Here is a 19,178-nt window from a genome sequence, read left to right as displayed (position 1 = left end):
TTGCTTAAATCTTTTAAATAAACAAACAAAAAACAATCCTTCCCACCCCACCCTCCAAAATCCCCCTAAAAGCAACTACTAACAGGTTTCTATAGATTTTTCTTTAAGGAAGGACTAGATTCCAAATGCTTCAGATCAATGGGCAATGCCAGTGGGTTTTTAGAAGAGAAATTCTCCTAGGAGCTCCAGGCAATACATTCTGGAAGAAAAGACAAGCTAGCACTAGAGGTTCACCAATCTCCCAAAGTATGCACAGACTACTCACAACCAGCTGCCATTAAGAAAACAACAACATTATGACAATGACTCTCAAGCTTTGTCCACAATACACCTGTACTTAATGGTACTGATCAGGGATGGATGGGTACATGGAAGGAGAAGAGAGAGTGTGTATGAGTGTATGTATGAGAGGGTAAGGAAACAAACAAAAAAAACCACCTAACTCTGAGATAACTTTACTGATGGCTTAGGAGCTGTCAGTGAGTCACAGGTGAATTAGGGTACTGCTTTCTCAAGCTCAGGAGAAATGTCTGGGAAGGGAGGGGAGAACAGAAGTTCCTGGACAGTCTTGTTTATCTAGAATTCTCTACAAATATTCTTTTCTGTGTAGAAGAATTGGCTTAGCATTAACTGAATCTCTGCTTTAGAAGGAGAGTCTCAGAACGAAAATGTTTATTCTAAACTCTGAGTTCAATCTGCCAGACACTTGACAGATCTCTGAAAAGGTTTCATTATTAGGGACCTGATGCTTTAGTCATTTATTCATTCAGTCAGTCAATACTCAGAGTTTACTCTGTGTTAGGCACTGGGTTAAACACTGAGGACACAGTGAGTGCCTATGAGAACAGTGAAAGTGAAAGCCACTCAGTAGCGTCAGACTCTCTGAGATCCCATGGACTATACAGTACACGGAATTCTCTAGCCCAGAATACTGGAGTGGGTAGCCTTTCCTTTCTCCAGAGGATCTTCCAACACAGGGATCAAACCCAGGTCTTCCACATTGCAGGCGGATTCTTTACCAGCTGAGCCACAAGAGAAGCCCCGAGAACAGTGAGGGTTACAAAAATATAAACAAGCGTAAGGCAGTAAATAACATAGACAACATGTAGCTCAGTGCTTAACATGGAGCATCCAAACTTAGATGTGACTCTGGCTCTATCATGCTTTGGCTCTGTGACAGGGACAAGTCTTTCCATCTTTCTTGACTTATATCTACAACTATCAAAACTTAGATATTTTAATAAGGATTAAATAAAATAATGACAACATAGCTCTCAAACTGGATAAAGGAGCCTTTGTGGTTACTCAACAATGAGCTAGAGGGTACATGAAAGCATTGAATAAACAGGATGCACTTTCTTGAAATGCTAATTTTTTTCACCAAACACAAAAAACTACCAAACAACTTAAAGTATTCATTTTAAAGAAAATAACTATGACTATATAAAGGTGATTAAAGGTAAAATTCTTATCAATTTTGAAGATAAACTTCAAACAGACTTCAAATAAAGTTTAACCTTCTGGGCTACTTTCAGGCGGAGTTTGCTCTCTTCCAATGTCAGGAACACTAGGAAAGTTTCCAAACACTGCATGTGGCTGACAAAGGATGCTCAACAAAGAGCAACCATTAGTGTCAATAAGTTCAGTTCAGCCATTCAGTTGTGTCCGACTTTTTGCAACCCCACAGACTGCCGCACGCCAGTCTTCCCTGTCCATGACCAACTCCTGAAGCTTGCTCAAACTCATGTCCATCAAGTCAGTGACGCCATCCAACCATCTGTTAATAAGTGAAAGTTGCTCAGTTGTGTCTGACTCTCTCCCACCCCGTGGACTACAGCCTGCCAGGCTCCTCTGTCCATGGAATTCTCCAGGCAAGAATACTGGAGTGGGTAGGCATTCCCTTCAGGGGATCTTCTTGACCCAGGGATCGAACCTGGGTCTCCCCACATTGCAGGCAGATTCTTTACTGTCTGAGCCACGAGGGAAGCTCTATTTTTATTCCACAAGTTAATAAGAGATAGCTATTATTACTAACCCATCCACAGGAGAAACAACTCTGCAGTGTATGGGGCATAAGAGGGTGTCATCTCTACCCAAGTATCCTTTTTCCCCAAGCTCTAGACTTCTTCCATTCCTATCCCCAAACCTTATGATTATTTGAGAAGTACAAGTCCAGGAAGCATGCCAATTCTGCCTCCAAATGTCAGAGAGCAACCTTCAAAACACACAAAAAAGAATGGATCAGCACTAGTAAAGTTGCTAACCTCATCAACCTCCTGACCTCCCCTGAGCCCTCAGCCTGCCCAAGCAGTTAACTCCAGGACAAGAAGTCAGCCTAATCACTGATCCAGCACCACTCCTGACTAGCTGTGTTCTCATTTTAAAAGTTCTTAGAGATCACTTATTTCCTTAAAAATCTCACAGACAAGTCATAGATAGGTAGGTATTGTTTTTCCTACTTTACAGAGGAGGAAACTGAGGCTTTCAAAGTAAAATCAGTTGAAGTTTTTAGATACACGTAGAGCCAGGATTCAAGTTCAAGTCTTCTGACTTCAAGCAGGAGCTCTCCCCACTACATTAAGCAACAGAAATCATTCCAATGAGAACCTATACAGCATAGGCAAAAGCTCTTCCAGTCCTTTATCAAAGCCCATCCATTTTCAGCTGTATTCAGGGAAATTATAATTTAATATAAATTAAGTTCAGTTATGTCGCTCAGTCGTGTCTGACTCTTTGTGACCCCATGGACTGCAACACGCCAGGCTTTCCTGTCCATCTCCAACTCCCGGAGCTTACTCAAATTCATGACCATCAAGTTGGTGATGTCATCCAACCATCTCATCCTCTGTCATCCCCTTCTACTCCTGCCTTCAATCTTTCCCAGCATCAGGGTCTTTTGCAATGAGTCAGTTCTCCGCATGAGATGGCCAAAGTATTGGAGTTTCAGCTTCAGCATCAGTCCTTCCAATGAATATTCAGGACTGATTTCCTTTAGGATGGACTGGTTAGATCTCCTTGCAGTCCAAGGGACTCTCAAGAGTCTTCTCCAACACCACAGTCCAAAGGCATCAATTCTTCGGCACTCAGCTTTCTTTATAGTCCAACTCTCACATTCATACATGACTACTGGAAAAACAATAGCTTTGACTAGACAGACCTCTGTTAGCAAAGTAATGACTCTGCTTTTTAATATGCTGTCTAGGTTGGTCATAACTTTGCTGCCAAGGAGCAAGCATCTTTTAATTTCATGACTGCAGTCACCATCTACAGTGATTTTGGAGCCCCCCAAAATAAAGTCTCTCGCTGTTTCCATTGTTTCCCCATCTATTTGCCATGAAGTGATGGGACCAAATGCCATGATCTTAGTTTTCTGAATGTTGAGCTTTAAGCCAACTTTTTCACTTTCCTCTTTCACTTTCATCAAGAGGCTCTTCAGTCCTTTTTCACTTTCTTCCATACAGGTGGTGTCATCTGCATATTTGAGGTTATTGATATTTCTCCCAGCAATCTTGATTCCAGCTTGTGTTTCATCTAGCCCAGCACTTCTCATGATGTACTCTGCATATAAGTTAAATAAGCAGGGTGACAATATATAGCCTTGACATACTCCTTTTCCTATTTGGAACCAGTCTGTTGTCCCATGTTCAGTTCTAACTGTTGCTTCTTGACCTGCATACAAATTTCTCAGGAGGCAGGTCAGGTGGTCTGGCAGTCCCATCTCTTTCAGAATTTTCCACAATTTGTTGTGATCCACACAGTCAAAGGGTTTGGCATAGTCAATAAAGCAGATGTTTTTCTGGAACTCTCTTGCTTTTTCTATGATCTAATGGATGCTGGCAATTTGATCTCTGGTTCCTCTGCCTTTTCTAAATCCAGCTTGAACATCTCAAAGTTGAAGGTTCATGTACTGTTGAAGCCTTGCTTGAAGAATTTTGAGCATTACTTTGCTAGCGTGTGAGATGAGTTCAATTGAGCGGTAATTTGAGCATTCTTTGGCATTGCCTTTCTTTGGGACTGGAATGAAAACTGATCTTTTCCAGGCCTGTGGCCACTGCTGAGTTTTCCAAATTGCTGGAATATTGAGTGCAGCACTTTCACAGCATCATCTTTCAGGATTTGAAATAGCTCAACTGGAATTCCATCACCTCCACTAGCTTTGTTTGTAGTGATGCTTCCTAAGGCCCACTTGACTTTGTATTCCAGGATGTCTGGCTCTAGGTGAGTGATCATACCATCGTGGCTATCTGGGTCATGAAGCTCTTTTTTGTATAGTTCTTCTGTGTAGTCTTGCCACCTCTTCTTAACATCTTCTGCTTCTGTTAGGTCCATACCATTTCTGTCCTTTATTGTGCCCACCTTTGCACAAAATGTTCCCTTGATATCTCTAATTTTCTTGAAGAGATCTCTAGTCTTTCCCATTCTATTGTTTTCCTCTATTTCTTTGCACTGGTCACTGAGGAAGGCTTTCTTATCACTCCTTGCTATTCTTTGGAACTCTGCATTTAAGTGGGTATATCTCTCCTTTTCTCCTTTGCCTTCATGTCTTTTCTTTTCTCAGCTATTTGTAAGGCCTCCTCAGACAACCATTTTGCCTTTAGTATTTCTTTTTCTTGGGGATGGTCTTGATTTCTGCCTCCTGTACAGTGTCACAAACCTCTGTCCATAGTTCTTCAGGCACTCTGTCTATCAGATCAAATCCCTTGAATCTATTTCTTACTTCCACTGTGTAAATGTAAGGGATTTGATTTAGGTCATACCTGAATGGTCCAGTGGTTTTCCCTACTTTTTTCAACTTAAGTCTGAATTTGGCAATAAGGACTTCATGATCTCAGGCACACTCAGCCCCCAGTCTTGTTTTGGCTGACTGGATATAGCTTCTCCATCTCTGGCTGCAAAGAATACAATCAACCTGATTTTGGTATTGACCATCTGGTGATGTCCACGTGTAGAGTCTTCTCTTGGGTTGTTGGAGGAGGGTGTTTGCTGTGACTAGTGCGTTCTCTTGGCAAAACTCTGTTAGCCTTTGTACTCCATTTTGTACTTCATTTTGTACTCCAAGGCCAAATTTGCCTGTTACTACAGGTATCTCTTGACTTCCTACCTTTGCATTCCAGTCCCCTATAATGAAAAGGACATTTTTTGGGGGTGTTAGTTCTAGAAGGTCTTGTAGGTCTTCATAGAACCACTCAACTTCAGCTTCTTCAGCATTACTGGTTGGGGCATAGACTTGGATTACCGTGATATTGAATGGTTTGCCTTAGAAACAAACAGAGATCATTTTGTCGTTTTTGAGATTGCATCCAAGTACTGCATTTTGGACTCTTTTTCTGACTATGATGGCTACTTCATTTCTTCTAATTAAATTTCTAGAAGAAACTTAATATAAATACTATACTAAATATCATTCAGGGCTAAGTACAACTTAATGTAAGTATTAAATTATATTTTCATTAACTACAAATCATAATGGGGGTTTCCCTAGTGATTCAGACCATAAAGAATTTTCCTGCAACGCAGAAGACCCATGTTTGATCCCTGGGTCGGGAAGATCCTCTGGAGAAGGGAATGCCTACCAGCTCCAGTATTCTTGGCTAGAGGATCCCATGGACAGAGGAGCCTGCTAGGCTATAGTCCATGGGGTCGCAAAGAGTCGAACATGACTGAGAGACTAAGCACACATACACACAGGAATCATCATAAACAACTAATAGAAAATTAAATTGCATGAACTTATTTAGTGAGAAAAGGGAACGAACTCACATGGCTTATCCTTAATCTCTTTCAGGAGGATCCTTGTGTAAAGGCTTTCCATAGCTTCCTATTGGTCTTGCCCAAGAAAGTCAGGAGCCCTAGGGCAAGAAGACCTGGACTGACAGAGTCGCTGCAGGAGAGGGTTTCTGAGTAAGGATACTGAGCTCACCTCACCTTCCTTGTTTCTCAACCTTTCATTAAGGCCAGGGATTCCAAGAAGGGGCATAGAAAACTTCAAGAGGCAAAAGAAATAGATTAAGGGTATGAGCTAGCCAGTTGCTTTATAATGAAAGAGAGCTAAAGAAAATTTGTAGATTAATGCCCAGAATGTTAGAGCTGGAAGGGAAATTGCTGAACAACTCGTGTAAGTCCCTCATAGCCTGGATAGGAAGTGAAAGCAAGACTCTCCCAGTGTCTTGCAGTTATTAGCAGCAGAACCAGACCTGGAACTGAGAACTCCACCTTGTGCTTCAAGACCTAGTTCCATGCTTAACCTCTGAGAAGGCTTTCCTGGTAACAAGCTCTGAAGAGTTTGTTCCCTTTGTTCCCTTCCCCTATGTCCACTTTATTCCACAGCAGTTTGTAAGTATATCCATTTATTATGTTAAGTTCTTGGCATAGAGTGGCATATCCCTCTGAGACAGCATGTCTCACTACTGCAACTACCTCCTTACTTGTGTCTTTTTTCTCCTTACAATCTGTGCTGGTTAAGGTAGGAAGTCCATGGAGAGGTAACATACACACAAGTCACAGTCATTGCATGTATGTGTCTTCACAAAATTGATAATCTTACAATTTGAAGAATAGAGTATATAAGAAACTGAAAGGTCAGAGTTCATCCTGACCAGTTAATTTACCTCCCTCTGCGTGTGGCAGGAGAATCCTCCCTTCAAACAAAATCTCACCTGGAAGTTTATATATAAAATAGGCCTGAGCAGACATTTACTAGAGGGGAAGAGAACACCTATTTTACTTAACCCTGCCCTTTACTAGCTTCTAAGGCATCTTGAGGAAAAACCACCTCATTTTAAAAAACTTATTTTATTATTCTTTTATTGAAATACAGTATATAAGTTACAAGTGTACAATATAGTGAGTCGTAATTTTTCAAGTTATAGTTCATTTGTAGTTATTATAAAATATTGGCTATATTCTTCATGTTGTACAAAATATCCTTACCCTCCTTGTTTTGTTTAATTTTGGAAAGAGCAAGCCGAGTCAAAATAAAGAACTTTTCATTTCAGCCTCCTCTCATTCAGGATGTGATAAGAGGTCAGAGAAGTCTTTGGAGCCCAGGAAAACTGTAATGAAATCCTCTGTGACTCTGGAAAAGTCATTTAACCTCCCTGCATCAGTTTTTTTATCTATAAAACTGAACAATAATGTCCATCTTGTGCGATATTAGGAGGCTTAAATGAGATGAACTATATAAAGCACCCAGTTCATATCTTGTATATCTTGTTACTCAACTAATAGTTACTAATAGAACTACTATTATTAGATTCAAGGATGGAACCTCATGTTCCCCAGAGATCTGTCCAGCAATCCTGCTGCCAATCCAAAAAGTATCAGCAGAGTAAAGAGGTAAGGGCTAGTACCCTGGAAAGTAGCAAGTGTTAGTCACGTCACTCAGTCGTGTCTGACTCTTTGTGACTCCATGGACTGTAGCCCACCAGGCTCCCCTGTCCATGGAATTCTGCAGGCAAGAATACTGGAGTGGGTTGTTATTCCCTTCTCCAGGGGATCTTCCTGACCCAGGGACTGAATCTGGGTCTCCTGCACTGCAGGCAGATTCTTTACCATCTGAGCCATCAGGGAAGCAAAGCAAGTCTGAAATACCTTAAAGCAAAACCTTAAATGAAATCTCTCCAGGCATAAGAAAGCACCTAAATCTTGATTCAAAGCTCTCAGCATGCTAATGAATAAAGATTTTTTTCCCACCAGGGTAGAAGACAGGAAACCAAGTGAGCTATAGGACAATATTTCCATCATTTAACAGAAATATGCCAGTGACTGAATACATTGTTGTTACCTCAGCTATTTCTGAGAATCTGTCACTGTGAATAAATACATGAAAAGCACATGCCATCCACCATCAAGCAGGACAATGCTATTTTTTATTTGCAAAGAATACTGGAAGTATTAGGACCTTACTTGGAAAAGAAAAAAAAAATCCTTTTCTGATACTTTCTTTTATGCAATGGTAACAAATCTTTTTTATATGACAACAGGTTTTGTTTTTAAAGGATACCTATATTGAGAGTGACGTCCTAAGATGTTAGAACAGGAAGCTCCAGAGACTCATCTCTCCACCAAACCTGAACTAGCAGAAACTCTCTGTAGTAACTACTTTGGAATACCAGAGTCTAGTCTATAGACAGTTCATTTCAGTCTTTTGCCCAGCCCATGCCCTTTCCCACGCTCAGACAGCAGTGATGGTGAAGCCCTGAGTTGCTGGTATGGCCTGTTGGAGATAGGGTTGGCCATAAGAACCTTGTTCCTCCACAGGGTTTGTTTATGTGTTTGATTGCTCATAGCTGCTTTTGCTGGCTGAGGGACCAACACAGAGGCTGATAGCCATGGTTCAGCGTCCAAGAGCTAAAGTTTATTCCACAGGATTTAAGGAGACAAACGTTGAATGGGATAAACAAAATGTGGCATAAATGAACTATTACCCAGCTATCGAAAGGAATGAGTTCTAATATATGCTACAACATGGATGAACCCTGCAAATATTACGCTAAGTGACATAAGCCAAATAAAAGGACAAATATTGTATGTATCACTCTTGTGATATCTAAAAGAGGGAAATTCAAGGAGGCAGAAACTAGATTAGAGGTTATCAGAGGGTAGAGGGAAGGGAAAGGGAGAATTATTATTTCATGAAAACAGAATTTCTGTTTGGGGTGATAAAAAAGTTCTGGAAATATGTTTATACAACATTATGAAAGAACTTAATGCCACTAAACTATACACTTAAAATGGTTAAAATGGTAAATTTTATGTATATTTTGCCACGATAAAGTAAAAAAAATTATTTTCTTTTACATAGGCCTATTTTTCACTTAACAGTTACAAGCTATAAAACCTTGGAAAAGTTAACATAGTTGAACCTTATTCCCTCATATGTAATAGCTCTTCCTTGTACAGTTATCATGAGAATTGAAGACAATGTTTATAAAGTGCCCGGTACTCCATTTGTTAGTCATTAATGGTAGTTATTTAGAGGAGAAAATGGCAACCCACTGCAGTATTTGTGCTGGAAAATTCCATGAAAAGAGGAGCTTGGTAGGCTACAGTCCATGGAGTCATAAGGAGTTGGACGTAACTAAGCGCACACACACATACACAATGGTAGTTATTACTATAAAATAATTACCTATAGCAACAGTAATTTATAATTAACATAAACATAATAACAATTCAAAAAATATTTAATGAGTTACTAACTGCCTGCTGTCTTTTAGGCACAGGAGGTTCCTAACCTTCATCCTCAAGGAGTTCTCAGTCTAGGAGACACGAAAAAAAAAAGAACAGGAGAACAGGGAGTCAAGAGGAACAGGGAATAACCCAACACCAACACTTCTTCCTTTGGGCAAAAACACTGCTTTCTTTCCTACAAAAATGGGAAATTATCTTGTGATCCAAGAAAGTAGATCAGCTATAAGCAAAGAGAAAATTAGTTTAATGCACATGATTCTTGCCCAGACAAGATTTAATCCATTTGCTTTTTGTACTGACATCACACATAATGTATCAGAGGCAGACATACTGCTTGTGTTCCCTTTAAAACCCAGAGAGCACTTGCCTGACAGCCTGGTGGAGTGGGAAGAACAATTGGAATTATATTTAGAGCCCAGTAAATTTAAGCTCTAGTCTTAGCATTGCCACTTACAAGCGATAAAAACCTGTACACATTTATTGACCTTTCTTAGACTTTCATCTGTAAAATGAATATTTAATAAAAAAACTTCTACCTCATACAACTGTTATAAAGATTCAATGAAATTACAAACGGTAAAGTTGTAAAGTATTTTACTTCTTATCTATTATTACATGGGGCTCTGTGGACCCTTGTTTTCTTAAGCTTCAGAGAAAATCTGGCATTGGAGAGTTAAATTTTTTCTTCCAGTTGAGATATAATTGACATACAGCACTGTATAAGTTTAAGGTGTACAGAATAATATTTGACTTAAATACATCATGATTATTATGATAAGTTTTGTGGACATCCATCATCTCATATATATACACAATTAAAGAAACAGAAAAAAATTTTTTTCTATCCTTTTTTTAAAAATATATATTTATTTGACTGTGTGGATCTTAGTTTTGGCATGTGGGATCTCCCCTGACCAGGGATTGAACCTGGGTTCCCTGCATTGGGAGTGAGGAGTCTTAGCCACTGGACCACCAGCAAAGTCCCGAAAAAATATTTTTTATTTGTGATAGGATTTGTTCTCTTAGTAAACTGCATATATGACATACAGCAGTGTTAGTTATACTTATCATGCTGTACATTATGTCCCTAGTACTTACTTATCTTACAACTGGAAGTTAATTTTGTTTTTAGAAGTCAAATCTGGCTTTGTTAGCAAAGAAGCTGAGATCCAAATTAAACCAGTCCATGCTGACTACACAGGTAATGCAAGAGTTTGAATATACCTCTTCCTTGCTGAGAAACTCAAAGAATTGTTAGACTTCAACTATCATTGTTCTAAAAAAGAAAATTTGCTATAAACCAAATATGCAAGAGAAAAAGTTCCCTTTTGCTTTTTCTAAGGATCTCTGCAGTCTCTACATAACTCATAAAGAGAACCTATAAGCAGAAAAATTATAATCAAAGAAGAGCAAGGAAACAAAAATTTCAAGAAGGGAGAAGTCAGGAGTGTCCAATGATAGAGGTCAAATAGGATGAAGGCTTAACAACAGGGAGATTGTTAGTAACTACTATAGCAAGACAAGTTGATAAGAATTCTCCTTAGAGGCTATTCTTCAATCACAGGTGGAAAAGTAACTAAGTGACCTGAGAAGTTTTTCTGAGCAGAGACCAGTTGTATTATCAGAAGGGGGTTTCATAGAGTAGTTTCAGGAATCACTCCATTTCATAGAGTAGTTTCAGGAATCATCCATCAATCCTGGCTCATCTCAGATCCTAATCACTGTGGTCTCCAAGACACAGTCAAGTGTGCTATAGCAGTTAAAAGCTCTGGCTTTGTAATGCAGAAAACTGGGGCTTGGGGGCTCTGCCATGTATTATGACCTTGAGAAAACTGATCTTCAGTCACTTCATCTGGAAAATAAGGGCTATCTTCCCAGACTTGTTATAAGAAACAAATATGAGGGGGAAAAACTCATAAAAGTTATTTCCAAAGACCGAAATACAAATGTCAGTCTTAAAACCTCCACCAGGTGGTCCTTACAGAGGAGTAAAATGTGCAGGCCTGTGTCACTGCAAAGAAAGATTTTTTTTTAACTCTCAGATTATTTCATTGTATTTTCAGGCTATCAGCTTACTTATTAAGGTCCTCTAGATGACAAACTGCCATGTCAAATACAAATCTGAGGACTTCTCTGGTAGCCCAGAGGTTAAGATTCCATGCTTCCATTGCAGTGGGCGTGGGTTTGATCCCTGGTTGGGAAATTAAGATCCTACATGTCATGTAGCATAGCCAAAATAAATCAATTAAAAGACATTTTTAAAAAATGCGCTTCTTAAACTACTATTTTTTTTTTAAGTAAAGAGAGCATTCTAGAGGGGGGAAAAAAAAACTAGTGGAAAATGCTAGTAAAGTCTGAACATACCAATTTCCTAGCTTTGCAACCTTGAAGGCCATGTCTTTTGTGGGGAGGGGTAAATGACATACTGAACACGTTTGCTGTATATTGAAGCCAAGAAATTCATTTAGGGTTCAGCACAGGAGTGGTGAGGGCTTGTGAGCTGGTGTGGCCCAGCAAAAGATGGGGAAATGGCCAGGAAAGGAGTCGTGAAGGAAGGTTTTCAAGGATAGAACTTTGGTTGTTCTTTGTGGTAGTGAGACAATGAATATACAGACCCAGGATAGGTAGACTTAGGTACCAGCCTAGCTTCAATACTTTCTTTAACAGTTCTTTATTGTCTCACCTATAAAATGATGAGTTAGGGTAAGGGGGTATATCTGTTCTCATACTTCAGAATTCTTTTCTAACTGGATTTTTTAAATTCTACTACACGTCAATGGTTGGACCCATTACATTTATTACTCCCAGCTGTCTTGTAAAGGTGGCATTCATAATTCTTTTTCTATTTTGCAAAGGATATACTGAAGCCCAGAATGGTTAATAATTTATCTGATGTCACATAGTTTCTAAGTGGCAGAATCAGGTCTATAATCTAAGTCACTAGCTCCATATCCCATATTCTTTTCCCTATATGGTATACTCATTGCTGTGCACTGTGATAACCATTAATTGAGCATCAGTGATGAGCACGGTGCCAGAGGCTTTATAAACATTCTCATGGACTGGTGAACCAACCATCTATATAGATCATTATCGCATTTTACAGTTGAGGAAACTGAGATTCAGAAAGGTTAAATAACTTGCTCAAGTTTGCACAGTTAATTAGTGGCAGAGCCTAGATTCTACTCCAGATCTGACAGAATCCAAAACCTGTCCTCTCCTCAGCACATATACCAGGCCTCTAGTGATACTTGGACACTCTCACCATTAGAATATTTTAAGAAAAGAAGAGAAAAAGGAAAAAAAAAAAAAAAAAGAAAAGTAGACAATGTTTAGATCCTAACTACACTTCAAACTTCTAACAGAGAAACACTTCTGAGACCTTTCAGAAAAAGAAATGTCCCAATCTGTAAAGAGCCCATTTTCATGGTCAATTCATGTAAAGCATATTCAAGTGTTCACTGTACTTACTATCTTTACTGTAAGTTGGAGTTGCCACAACAAAATAACACAGACTGACTGGGTGGTTTAAACAACAATTTCTTTCTCACAGTTCTGGAGCTGAAAGTATATGGATCAGAGTGCCAGCTTGGCTGAGTTCTAGTGAGGGCTCTCTCTTGCTGACTTGCTAATAATGGCAGCCTTCTTGCTGTGTCCTACTGAGGCAGGAGAGAAATACCCTACCCCACCCCCCACCACCAGGATAAAGCAACTGGAAATTCATTCCCTATGGGCCAAAACTCCAGAACAAGAATAGCAGGACAATTAAGGGAGAAGGCTGGGCCCTGCTCAGATCATGTATTTCTTATTCTCAAAGTCAGAAGACCTCCCGGACTACACATGTGCAGAAAGGTTCCTTGGAGGTCAAAGAGGAAAACTGTCAAGGAATGCATGCACACAAATGGAAGGATCCTGAGATATACCAAATATGGACTGCGAACCAGGCAAAATCAAAATGACTGGCCAAAGGAAACCGGAAGAAATGCTCCATAAAAGTAATTAAAACTGAGGGTGCAACTCAGCAAGTCAGGGAGTCTCCCTCTGAGTCTGCTCATGTGTCTATCCACACATACTGTACTCTTTTTCCTCTTAATAAATACTTCACTTGCTTCACTACTTTCTGTCTTTGTGGAAAATCTTTTCTGCAAAGTCAAAGGGCCAGGGCCTTTGTCACTGACCACTGCCTAGTGGCTAGGATCTGGTACTTTTACCACTATGACCTGGCCTCAATCTCTGACTGGAAACCAAAGCCCTGCTACTGGCTAGAAGACAGCTGTTTATTGGAATACACTATTGCTGTGATACTGTGATTTATAAAAAGCATATATTTAGTCTTCATCCCTGTTCCTGGTACAGGTTTCCTAAAAACCCGTGAAATTTTCCTAAAGAGCGATAAGGATGCCTTTTCTTGGGCGGGGGTCCATGCTATGCAGCATGCAGGATCTTACATTCCAAACAGGAGGAGAGGGACTGCAGGTTCAATCAATCTCCAATGATCAATCATACCTATATACTGAAAGAAAGAAAGCAAAAGTCGCTCAGTCGTGTCTGACTTATTGCAACCCCATGGACTATATATACAGTCCATGGAATTCTCCAGGCCAGAACACTTAAGTGGGTAGCCTTTCCCTTCTCCAGGGGATCTTCCCAACCCAGGGATCAAACCCAGGTCTCCCGCATGGCAGGCAAACTCTTTACCAGCTGAGCCACAAGGGAAGCCCAATAATACTGGAGTGGGTAGCCTATGCCTTCTCCAGCAGATCATCCTGAGCCAGTAATCAAACCGGGCTCTCCTGCATTGCCAGTGGATTCTTTATCAACTGAGCTATCAAAAATCAAAAAGGACAAAGTTCAGAGAGCTTCTAGGTTGGTGTACATGTAGAGGTACGGGGAGAGTGGCGCCCTCTAGAGGATCCACATTCCTTTCTGTATTCACTGTCGTCTGCATCTCTTCCATCTGCCTGTTCCTGAATTACATCCTTTTATAATAAACCAAAAATCTAGTGAATAAACTGGTTTCCTAAGTTCTGTGAGCTGCTCTGGCAATTAATTGAACCCAGGGAGGGAGTTATAGGAACCTCAGATTTACAGCCAGTCAGTCAGAAGCACAGGTCACAACCTGGACTTGTGATTGGTATCTGAAATGAGGACAGTTTTATGGGACTGAGCTTTCAACCTGTGGACTCTGACATTATCTCCAAGTAGACAGTGTCAGAATTGAGTTGAACTGTGTCAGAATTGAGTTGAATTGCAGGACACCCTGCTGGTATCAGAGAATAGCTTGGTGTGGGGAAAGAATCCACACATTGGAATTGGTGTTAGAATTGTAACTGCAAAGCTGTATTTTATTTCCCTATTTCAGAGGGAATTTCAAATAAAGAATTTTTCCAACTTCTCTATTCCTTGTAGTCACCACCCTGTTACCTCTGAAGCAGACAATACCACAATGAACTTGACTCTCCACTTAAACTGCCCCCACTCCGAGCCTACCCTAAACTGCTGTCAGGAGCTAGCTACTTGCTCCTCAAACATGAGGTTCCCTACTCCTAGAAACTGAAAAGACAATCCTTTCCCCTAGCTTATCATTGGAAGCAGTGAAAGAAGCACATATTTTAAGACAAATCAGCTTGCTATAACAGAAACCATTGTCACTTTGAAATCATAAAGACCCGAGTTCAAATCTCTCCTCATCCTTCAGAAGCTATATATATACTGGCCAAGTAATACAACATGAATTAAACTATCAGTTACTTTAACTTAAAAGAAGAGTACTATGGAGTTTATAATTAGTAAGATTATAATTAATGAAGTACCTAGTATGTACTTGCCAAATGGTAATTAACACTCTTTAATTTAACCATTATTTTTACTAACAATAATAGCGAATGTTTACTCTAATGCATTGTATTTGACATCTGTTTTACAGGTTACCTCACTTGGATCTTTATTTCTTGCAATTTAGAAGAAAAGATAACTTGAAAATCTGCCTATTCCATAACACCTAGAAAAGCTGGATAAAAAGTATAACAAACATTTTATGTTATATAACAAATATAGGCAGGCTTGAGATTTTAAGAAAGAGAAGAAATCTCTTGAGGTCAAAAAATGAAAAGGAAATTAAAAATCAGGAATTCTCAGAGTGAGCTGATATTGGGATGCTCTGCGAAGGTTTTTTGGTCTAGGCAATCAAAAAGCCTGTTTTTCATAGCTATGGGGGAGGATGGGAGATGAGGCTCTGGGCCCTGGAGAAGTCAACAGCTGAAACTCAAGTTCCCCTGTATAAAGCTGGGAATTTAGAGAAGTCATCCATCAGTTAAAAAAAAAAAAAAAAAGTCTGAAAAGTAGAGAGAAAACTGGAAGCTTAGGTTAAAAAGGAAAGTTTCCTTAAGAACTGAAACCTTGGCCTGTGCGAACTTTGAATGTATTCTACTTATATGGAGTTTATACCATCTGTGCAGTCTTAGAATCCCAGCAGAAAAATTAAAACATAGTTCTAGGCTGATGATAATCCTTGGTGATTAGTAGAAACAAAGACAATCCTCCCTCTCTCCCTGCAGAGTACTAATTATCTCATTTAATTCTCACAACTATTCTATGAAATAGTCTTACCCCAATTTACAAAAGAAATTCAAATTTAGGGAGGTTAAGTGATTTGTCCAAAGTCATCTAGTTATTATCTGAAAAAGCTGGGATTTGAACTCACTTGTTGTTCATTCAGTTGAAACACATTTATCAATGTTATACTGCTAATCTTCTTTGTGCAAATCAATAGATAAATCCAACTGTTTCTTTCTCAGGTATAGCAACTCAGTAAGAATGAAGGCAGCCAGGATCACATGAAACCTTAAGGATTCCCCCCGCCGGTTCTGCCTACAAAAGCAGCTCGGTCCACTGTGGCAAAGGACTTAGGTTGCTGGAATATTCTGAACCAGGAAGAGAAAAAGCAACACGCTCCCTGAGCTAGTGGGGCACAGGATACTGCCAAATGGATCCTGGTTATGATATTAACGGTATTAGAATAAACATACTATAGAAGCCCAAACAGAATATATTTACTATTGGAGTTAAGTAAGGATAATAAAGTTGTTGTGATAAACACAAACATGTGAAATTGAAAATTAATGATGACAGCTTAGTCACATCAGGCTCAATATATTCCTAAATATTATTTGGGTTGCAGAGCATTCAGAAAATTCTGATTCACAAGCATAAATAGCTGCAAATGTGTTAGCACACACTGATCATCTCGTGTGTATGCAGGTTTTATAAAAATAGTTCTAAATATTTTTCAAGAATCATATCAAATATTTGAGGATTTTTGAAGCCCCATACCCCACAATGTCCTAATAGAACAAAAATTTGGAACAACCAGACAAAAAGTTCTCAGAGATCCCTCTATTCTCAATCTAGGAGGCTACACAGCATACATAGTAAAGCGAAAACCTATAAAAAGGAACCAGTACGCTCCACACACCCTCTCTCCCTTCCACGGTGAAACTCTCTATCCTCCCATCTCCGATTCTGCCACCACAACCATTATTACTTTACTTTTTAAGCTCCATTTCGCATTTCCCCCCCTTTTCTACTCTTTAGTCCAGCTACTCTCAAGTAGACTGCACCTTGACCATACTTCCTTACCTCCAGGTGTTCATTCATACTGTTATCTTCACCTTGGATTTATTTTCATTATATTTTTTAAGGCTCATAATTTATATATATTTTCTCATTTACTTCCATTATGATACATCCTGCCCATTCTTAGTTATTTGTAAATAATAACCACTATTAAGTATTTACTTGGTACCACATACTATATGATGAGTGCCTCACACTGCTCATTTAATCCTTGTAGCAGCCCATGAAACATGGTAACACTACTGCTCTCATTTTATAATGAGAACACCTAGGCCCTGGAAGGTTACAAAACTTGCCCAGGGCCAGGTAAGGGAGAGAATCCCCCCTGGAAAAGTAGAGTCTGAGCTCAGAGAAGAGATGTTAAAGGATAGGGTGAAGCTGTCAGAAGACAATGGCATTCCAGACAGAGGGACAACATTCAAAAGGCAGTGCAATAGGAAACAGCATGGTATGCAGTCAGGAAAGAGATCAGCCTTCAGAATCAGCAGACCTGGTTCAAACACCTAATTTTGTTTTGTGACTTCACTGCAACTATATTTTTCTCATCTGTGAAATGGTGATAATAAGCTTCACCATGTATAATTAAGATAAAAGTTAAACATGATATGTAAAGTGCCCAGTACATGACTAGGCCTATGCTACTCTGTAATAAATAAATGTTACCTCCCTTCCCTTCCCCTAGTGGCAGTTCAATAATCCATGGTCTTAAGAACATCATTTTTATCTCCACTAAACTCCAAACATATCTCCCTTCTACAAGTTTCCAAGCTTTACAAGGGCTTTTGGAGGTGTCGTGTGCCAAAAGTCATTGAGCACCTTATGTGGTAGGGTCCTTAAACACCACTTCTCAAACTCAGAGTCATTCTCACACCACTCACCTGTGTAGGCCATGTTCTTCGGGTTGCCATAAGGAGCCCCAGGCTGCACGGGGCTATAAACAGGGTTCATTGTGGACAAGTGAGAATCCTACAGAAAAACAAACAAAAAACCAGCATCGATTACTGATTGTTCATTCTCCCTGACATCAGCTTCTGATGTATAATCTTCAAGTGACACAGAGAAGCAACGCAGGATAACAGAAGGAGGACTTAAAAAAGCCCCTTGTTTGTACTTGGCCCTTTGCCAGACACTTTTCCCACTATACACATGAAGATACCGAGAGGCAGAGAAGTGACACAATTAGCCTATGTCAGTTCCAGCCTTTTGATTCTCAGTTCAGTACTAGTCCCACTATCCCATAAATCAGCTACCATGAGCACACTGTTTGGCATTGGCCAAGTCTCTTCCCCTCTCTGGGCTTCAATGTCCTGACATAAAATCAATTACTTCAGGTTCTCTGCAGTCTTTTCTAATTCTAAGGATGCCTGTCTATGAGCTGGGAAAGGATGCACTTCTACTGCTCACCAGGGGAGCCCCAGCACCTGGTAACAAGCACAGACTGCTGGAAGAAGAGCAGCAAGTGTGCTACCCACCCTTTGCACTTACAGAAGACAAGATACTAGTTACTAGCAGTGTTGGGGGAAAATGGGAATTTATTGCCACTGACCATTTTAATGCAAACAAGGAAACACAGCCAAGGTCTCTTTCAAAATTTATTCAAGGGAAAGAGAGAAACTTGGAAATTTGTGTGCAATAAGTATCACCTGCACAAGTGCTCTGTTAATTACCTTAATGAAGCACATTCTCCATTCTGATTAATGGAATATTAAGCTCTATTAGCCAGCCAATTTGTCCCACCTTGTTTAGGGAACCAACTCTGATACACAGTCCAACACATGTTTAAAGACGTGTCTCCAAATATATTATTTACACTTCATAAAAATCAAGCTATTTCCTCCTAACTAGGCTCACATGATAGAAAGGCAATTTTTTAGGTCATTAACTTCTTCCATAGCACCTCAGGATAGGAAACAAGTCAAATGCTGAAGACAAGCAGTTAAAGTCAACAGCTGGCTTGATGACAATTGCTCTGAGATTAATTAGCCTATCCAGGGTTGTGGAATGAGAGGTGGAGGAAAGATGGGTTCCCAAAGAGAGGAAGGTGGGCAAACAGGTAAAAAAGAAAATGCCATTGGTCAAATTCAGATAACAGAACTTTTTGAAATGTACCCAATGTGTAGCCCTGGCAAATCACCCCAGGGCAACAGGCTAGATTAAACTATCACCAGTTGACAAACTGAAACTAGAAAACCTGACGAAAGTTATAGGAAATATACACATTCCGGCACAAATTAAGAAAAAAACATGCTTGCAGCCAGAGTTATCCAAGAATACTGCCAAGAACGTGCGTGTGTGCTCAGTTGTGTCCAACTCTTTGTGATACAGACTGTAGACCACCAGGCTTCTCCATC

At 39.7% G+C, this 19,178-nt stretch overlaps 1 protein-coding gene across 4 annotated transcripts in view; it reads right to left on the bottom strand.

Annotated features, from left to right (window-relative positions):
- FAM168A (family with sequence similarity 168 member A) overlaps positions 1-19,178 on the bottom strand; it is a 199,869-nt gene that overhangs the window by 54,046 nt on the left and 126,645 nt on the right. For all 4 annotated transcript variants that reach the window (XM_065944122.1, XM_065944126.1, XM_065944123.1 and 1 more), the window contains exon 2: positions 17,706-17,793. In XM_065944122.1, coding sequence (XP_065800194.1) covers positions 17,706-17,775 — 70 coding nt within the window. In that variant the 5' untranslated portion in view covers positions 17,776-17,793. The remainder of the gene's footprint in view (positions 1-17,705; positions 17,794-19,178) is intronic.

The sequence above is a fragment of the Muntiacus reevesi genome, chromosome 9 (assembly GCF_963930625.1).
Source record: "Muntiacus reevesi chromosome 9, mMunRee1.1, whole genome shotgun sequence".
Classification (NCBI taxonomy): domain Eukaryota; kingdom Metazoa; phylum Chordata; class Mammalia; order Artiodactyla; family Cervidae; genus Muntiacus; species Muntiacus reevesi.
Note: the sequence above shows the minus strand (reverse complement) of the source record. Positions and strands in the feature narration are given on the sequence as shown.